The sequence below is a fragment of the Henckelia pumila genome, chromosome 3 (assembly GCF_033568475.1).
Source record: "Henckelia pumila isolate YLH828 chromosome 3, ASM3356847v2, whole genome shotgun sequence".
NCBI classification, from domain to species: domain Eukaryota; kingdom Viridiplantae; phylum Streptophyta; class Magnoliopsida; order Lamiales; family Gesneriaceae; genus Henckelia; species Henckelia pumila.
The window spans coordinates 103,229,238-103,236,627 of NC_133122.1; the positions used below are offsets into that span (position 1 = coordinate 103,229,238).

A 7,390-nucleotide genomic window follows, 5' to 3' on the forward strand; every position below is an offset into this window, starting at 1 on the left:
ATTTATTTATTTATATAATATTAATATTAATATATCTATTTATTTATAAAACTCCAAAGTGCAGAGCGGGGGAGCACAACAAACTGTTCGAGATTCTTTGAATCCAGCTTGCTTTGCCAATGCATAAAATTCCTTTTCTGTCCTCTCCTTCCCACCGAGAGTACACGCCAGCATAACCAAATCAATTTGGAAATTACATTTAAGCCCATCGTTTGGGTTCTCTGAAAAGACACGCTCCACAACAATTATTTTTCCATTATCGGGAAGTGCTTCGTGACATCTCTTCAATATTTTTATGCAATGTGTGTCGCTCCAGTCATGAAGGATCCACTATAGATAAAGATATATGATAACAAAAAAAAATTCATTATTTTTATGCAATTTTTTTTTACATTTTTTAAAAAATAATCATAAGATATAATGGAAAACTTGTGTTTTATAAATATGGTGGAATGTGAATATTTTGTTAATATAATTTATGTATTGAATAAAATATATTTTATTCTAATAGTAATATTGTTGAACAATTTTAAATAATTTAGGAGGCAGAAAATGGTGGGCTTTTTTAAATAATTAATAAAAAAAATAAAAATAAATTATAAAAATATACCATGTTACAAAATTTTATGGAAGTATGATAATCCGGGATATACTGTTCCGGAATTGGCAGGTTTCTGCCATGGTTGGCAGGGTGGCAGATTCCAATTTTCTTTTCTTTTTATTTTTTTTTAAAATTTGAAATTATTAAATAAATAAATAAATCTTAGTCTATATATTTAATTAACAAATCAAGTATTTTTAAGTCCAATAAAATAATTATCATAAAATGAAAATCATACCATTTAATTTATTGTTCTTATGTTTCATAAATTAATTTATGAACTAAAATTTTAAAATAATTAGAGTTAATTTTATTAATTACGCTATTAATATAAATATTAAGTATTGTATTATAATTAATAATATGAGTATATGAAGTACAAAAAAATTCATTTAGCTTTTTTAATATCATTATCGTGGTTTTATTTGATAATATTTTGAATTAAAATACTAAAAATTATAACTTTTAATTTTTCATAAAACATAATAATTAATTTAATTTAAAAATATTTTTTATAAAAAATAGAGAAATTATTACATAAGGAATAGTGAAAAGTTTCATTATTTATTTTTTTTGGCCAATAAACGGTTTTTGGATAGAATAAGAAACATTATTCCTTAATTGAGTTAATTCACTAAATAAAATAATATTTAATTTAAAAAGCTTGAGTTATAATTTTAATTAAAATTATTTAATTGATTTAATATTAAAGTTATTTTATTTATTAATTTTAATATAAAAAACTTGAGTTAAAGTTATTTAATTGAGTTAATATTAAAGTTATTTTAATCAAATATCATTTTATTTAGTGAATTAACTCACTTAAGGAAACATGTTTTTTTTTCATTTTCTTATTTTATCCGAAGATCGTTTATTGGCCAAAAAAAAATAATAATGAAACTTTTCATTAGTTATTGTGTAGTAATTAATTTTTCTATTTTTTTGGACAAAATATTTGTAACTTAAATTTATTATTATTTTTTATGAAAAAATAAAATTTATAATTTTGATATTTTAATTCAAAATATTATCAAATAAACCATAATAATTATATTAATAAAACAAAATGTAATTTTTTTGTACTTTATATACTCATATTACTAATGATAATACACTACTTAATATTTATATTTATTTTTTAAATGCCTTTGATGCCATAGAGTTTCAACTTTGAATTTATTTTTTAAGCCAATATCGTTATGGTATGTAATCCGACTTCACTTTGAAATTTTTTTGAGTAATTACTAATTTTATATTCCAAAATTCTATTTTAGAACCTCGGGAAAAAATAATGTATATTAGAACTAAGTTTTGCTCTTCCGATCCCCGCAAGGGAAAGACCTTTTGTTTATATACAAACACACACACAGAGGTATATATGATATAAAAAATATATATAAAATAAAATAGTTTTTGCATTTAAATAAAATAGTAGAAGTTTTTGCAAAAAAATAAAATAAAATAAAATAGTAGGTTTCACTGACATACCAACTAACTCAATCAACCCAAATCAATTCCTTATTTGATTTTTTTTTATTTTTTGAACAAAATAATTAAATACACATCATAATAATCACTATATTTTGATTTAAATACATAATAACAAAATCTCTCTTATCTATCATTTAATTTTGAAATTTTAATTTTTAAAAATTTAAAATATAATTATTACACAAAATAAAATTTATTTTTAAAATCAAAATTTTACAAAATAATTATTACGTGATGAAAATATATGATACAATATATAATTTTTTTTTCAAACATACAATATATAAAAATATAGTCATCATTTTTAAATTCTATAAATCATGAGTTTAAAAAAAATTGGGACATCTGGAGTTGACCCAAATCTGACCCCAAACCCGATTAATATTTTTGGGTCAAATTTTGGGTCCAACCCGACTTGATCCGAACTCAAAAACCTCAACTCTAATACGACATTTTTTTGGTAGATTCGGGTCGTGTTCAATTTTGACACCCTTAAAACTGCACAATAAATACAAAAAAAAAAATATTTTTTCATTAAAAAAAAAAGTTGAACAAGACAAACAATTATAAGTCAAAAGGCAAGAAATTTTAAGAGAGTTTTTTAATCGAGATACTTTTCTAATTAAATAGAGTTTTTAACCTTTTATGTAAGAGTAGTCTATTTACACATAACAATAAAACGTGAATAAAAACAACTTAATTACCTTCATGAAAATGGCATCTCCTTTGGGAACACGAATGAACATGTCTCCACCAATGTGCTCCACGCCTGAATACATGAAAAAAATCCCAGTCAATTACTCAAGTTTCACGTCAATTAACCATCTACTTCCCATTCACTTTATAAAAATACCTGCATAAGATGGTGCGTTTCGAATAACATGTGGCAAATCAAAATTAATTCCCTTTATAGTTGGATGCTTGGATAGGATCATACGCAGTGAAGCCCCTATTCCACCTCCCACATCCACCAAAGTACCCAGACCCTTGAATCCCTCATACTTGTCAACTATTTCTTTCATCAAAATCGTTGAAGAATTGGACATGGCACTATTAAAAACCTTGTTATATCTAGGATTTGTGTGCGCGTACTCGAACATGTTCATCTTATGTGCTTTGTCGAAAGCAACAACTCCTCCCTCCAGAATTGCATCTTTCAGGTGGTACCTATATATATATATAAATCCATACAATTCTTATTGATTAATATTTATATGAATATATATAATTGATTTAATTTGGTGTGGTAATATTCGAGCATCCATCGTAAACACTTATGAGTTGACGTCCTGTTATATTCAATAGGTACTGGACATGCACTACGTACCTTAATCAGTAGATGTTCACATGCATATTTATATAAAATATAAACAGAAAGTAGTCATATATATATTATATATAATTACGTATAAAATGATACTTGCCAAGTCTCCGAGTGAACCTTGTCTAGGTTCATGAACAGCAAAGGGGCCAGAGAAAATCCATCATCATCCTTGGTGTAGAACTTGCATACCGGAGCCAAGGAATACAGCCGCTCGACGCCGCCATTGGGCAGCGTCTTGACTTTGCAATTCAAAATGGAATAGCTGGCGAGCAGGCGGAGGATTCTGTCCACCGTGTTATGCGCCTCTGGATTTGTGGTTGGAATTTCGGTGGCAAGTTCGGCTGACGAAACAAAGGCGTGGGGCCCCTTCTTCTTCATGAGTTCGAGGAGGTCCAGCTCCAGCGCCACTTTTAGGACATGAGGTAGCACGCAAGCAGATGCCAGCTGCATGGCGAATAACAAATTAGAAGCATCGTCTTTTGCAAGTACCTCCATTTTGGGGAAATTAAATTAGAGGGAATTAATATAGTGAGAACAAGTAAGGAAGTGGTGTGGGTAGGATACACACACACAAACACACTTATATAGTGAGTTAACGTAGCTAACTTTAGCTAGGATTATTAATTCATCATTAATTTGTGTAGAATATTATATATAAATTTGAAGGGAAATTTGTTAATATCAGTTAAAAAAAAGAGCTAGGGATCGATCAAGAAAACGTTAATAAGAGAAAGCAAAATTACCTTTTTCTTCTCTACAGTGGCCCTTACATAACACTAATTAATTTAGAAATTAACAAAAAACAAAACAGAGAGAATAAAACAACATTTACATATATAAGACTAATTTGTTATAGTACTGTTTTGATAGTCACTATTGGAGGTTTTTCTACCATCTTCCATAGAATTCTCCTCGTCTGAATTTTTCCCTTTGCACATGTGTGGACTTGGAACGTACATGGGGGACTTGGAACGTATTACTTGACTAAATGATTAATTATTTGTTTGCATATTGAATATAGGGTGAATTGCTAGAAAATCCCCAAACACAAACTAATTTTTGTGTTCAGTGCCTGTCTAAGTAAATTTGTGTTTGAAATCCCTGGTTGAATTTGTAAATCATGTGTCAGTCCCTCTGAGTCAAAAATGACATCTATGCACATGGGCCCCACAAGACAAACATTTAATTTTCTTATTCCCGCATGAATATTTTATAGTTTGTTGCTTGTCTTTGTTATGCATGAATATTTTATAGTTTGTTGCTTGTTTTTGTTATTCATTGATCGGCCTTTTCACTCTCTTCGTATTTTGAAATAAAATATGTATATCGAATTCAGAGTAAATTATATAAAAAAAATTCCTTAATACTACTTTTATTTATAAATTATTCCTTGTATAAAATATTTTTTTACAGCACATCCTAAATAATTTTGATTTTAGTTTTCACTTTTTAATGTCTTACTTTTTGCATGTATTGTGCACGTGATCTTCTTTTTATTCATATATAAATCTTATTTTTTTCCCAAATTTCTTAAATAAAAAACTCATTAACAAAAAAAAATTGAAATATCAATTAAATCTTATCATCGAGTTTTTATTATTTTTTCGCGTACTCCAAATTCAAGTATTATCTTCTTATTTTATTACTATCAAATAAATATGTTTAATATTGAGTCTTGAATTTATTGTTAATTGACATAAAAATAATAGAATATGAGTATTTCAATAGCCAAATCAACTATTATTTGAAAAAAATTAGGTGCTCTTTGTATCAATTCAAATATCATCTTCTTATATCATGAATGACAAATAAATTCATCCGACATTGAGTTTCGAATTTATTTCTTGACAAAAAAAATAATCAAATATGAGTATTTCGGGAGTAAAATCAAGTATTATTAAATAATATTAGATACTCTTTGTATTAATTTCAATATCATCTTCTTATTTCATAGATGATAAATAAATTCATTCAATATTGAGTATCATATTTATTTTTTGACAAAAATAATCCAATATGATTATTTCGGGAGCCCAATCAATTACTATTTGAATAATATTAGTCATTAGGTACTCTTTTATACACATTTAAGTATCTTTTTCTTATTTTGTTAATATCAAATAAAATCATTCAATATTGAGATAAGAGATCTATTTTTTGAAAAATAATCGAATATAAGTATTTCGGGAGCCAAATCAAGTACTATTTGAATAATATTAGGTACTCTTTATACTAATTCAAGTATCATGTTCTTATTTCATGAATGCCAAATAAATTCATTCAATATTGAGTCTCGAATTTATTTTATGACTAAAAATAATAAAATATGAGTTTTTTTAGAGTCAAATAAAGTGTTATTTAAATAATATTAGGTATTTTTTGTATTAATTCAAGTATCATCTTCTTATTTCATAAATGATAAATAAATTCATTCAATATTGAGTCTCAAATTTATTTTTTGACAAAAAATAATCAAATATGAGTATTTTGGGAGCTAAATAAGAAGCTACACTAATATCAATTGAAAAGTAAATAATGAAAAAGCTAATTCAGGTACATATGTAAGTAAACTGGATACATCTAGATGCAACTAAGGTACATATACACATTCTTATAAAAATTGAGTATCCAGTGGGTATATTATGGTCTCCGACGAATGTGGATGTTATTGGTTACAAAACACCATTGTAGATGATTATTTTAAATATCTAATTATGAATTAGATGTTTTCACAAAAACATAGATTAAGATTAAATCACATGTGCTCAAATTCTTGGTAAGTATTTATGGATATCTATGGAATGTTTACATGATACTAATTCAACTAGAGAACACCAGTATTCCAATCATTAGTGATGCATGTGGATATATGTTTGAGATACTGAAATCATAAAATATCTGTTCAAACAAGTTACACTTATATCAATTTACAAGTATAATATAATTTTTAATTACACACTTGAAGAGGGTATATATTCAAATGAATAAGGTACCATTGTATTAAAATCTAGTACATAACGGGTTGAATATACCACATATTTATGAAAATTCATTAGTTACACAAAAAACTACACTAATATTAATTGACACGTAAATAATGAAAAAGCTAAATAAGGTACATATGTAAGTAAACTGAGTACATTCAGTTATAAATACGGTACATATAGGCGCCAATATGGCACATTCTTATCAAAATTGAGTATTAGATGGGAATATTGTGGTCCCCGACGAAAGTGGATGTGATGAACCGAGTTCTAATATCTCATTAATCAAATGATCATAAATAATAAACAAGAATCAAAGTCTAAACAAAATAAAAAAATTTTTTTTTTTTAGAATCAGAGCACCTCGCTCGATCGGTAAAAAAGCTACCGATCGAGTGAGCACAAAGGCCCAACTCTCGGGTGCAACAAAATTGTGTCCTCGCTCGATCGGTCATTTTCTACCGATCGAACGAGCACAACTGCTCAAGTTTCTGTCCAAGAAATAACAGCCTCGCTCGATCGGTAGGAATCACTCGATCGAGCGAGCACATTTCCAGAAGAAAAGATCAGAACTTTTGCTGTCAATCCATGTAATCTTCCTAGCATGTTCAAGTACTTCGTGGCATAATTGAACACTAACAATTCAATCTTATAACTACAACTAACATATATCCTAAACAAGATATAGTTAAATAAGAACAAGATCACCATATACTTGAATAAATTCTCATGATAGAATTACATATCATACAAGAATCATCATGCTACATCATGTTGTCTTAAGGATTTACACATCTTTCCAAATCCTATATACATAAACAAGACAACAACTTATTATCAACAAATCTTGGTACAAGTAGCTATAACATAATCATGTTTATGACATTCAACACTTTCATTGACAGCTCACTCAAACCATCTAACACTCGGATCATCACACTATTCTTCTCATCCCTTGTCCTTCAAGTTCGCTTTTGCCCGGTTCCACTC

The 7,390-nt window shown here is 27.4% G+C and overlaps 1 protein-coding gene across 3 annotated transcripts; it reads right to left on the bottom strand.

Annotated features, from left to right (window-relative positions):
• Positions 1–14: 14 nt before the first annotated feature.
• Positions 15–4,213, bottom strand: LOC140892836 (caffeic acid 3-O-methyltransferase 2-like). Of its 3 annotated transcripts, XM_073301846.1 has the most exons (5): positions 4,160–4,213; positions 3,517–3,860; positions 2,946–3,259; positions 2,797–2,861; positions 15–330 (listed from the first exon to the last, which is right to left on the bottom strand). In XM_073301846.1, exons 2-5 carry the CDS (start codon positions 3,792–3,794, stop codon positions 40–42), a joined length of 948 nt encoding a protein of 315 aa, XP_073157947.1. In that variant the 5' UTR covers positions 3,795–3,860; positions 4,160–4,213; the 3' UTR covers positions 15–39. The 3 variants fall into 3 exon arrangements, with proteins under 3 accessions (XP_073157947.1, XP_073157946.1, XP_073157945.1); XM_073301845.1 differs by lacking the exon at positions 4,160–4,213 and having other exon boundaries at positions 15–221; positions 3,517–3,928; XM_073301844.1 differs by lacking the exon at positions 4,160–4,213 and having other exon boundaries at positions 3,517–3,928.
• Positions 4,214–7,390: the final 3,177 nt, after the last annotated feature.

Excerpts from the sequence above, each read along its gene's own strand:
- LOC140892836 (XM_073301844.1), bottom strand. The coding sequence starts at position 3,911 with ATGGAGGTACTTGCAAAAGACGATGCTTCTAATTTGTTATTCGCCATG. Across the intron at positions 3,260-3,516 it reads AAGGTTCACTCGGAGACTTG|GTACCACCTGAAAGATGCAA; the intron begins GCAAGTATCATT and ends ATATATATATAG. Across the intron at positions 2,862-2,945 it reads AAACGCACCATCTTATGCAG|GCGTGGAGCACATTGGTGGA; the intron begins GTATTTTTATAA and ends TCATGTATTCAG.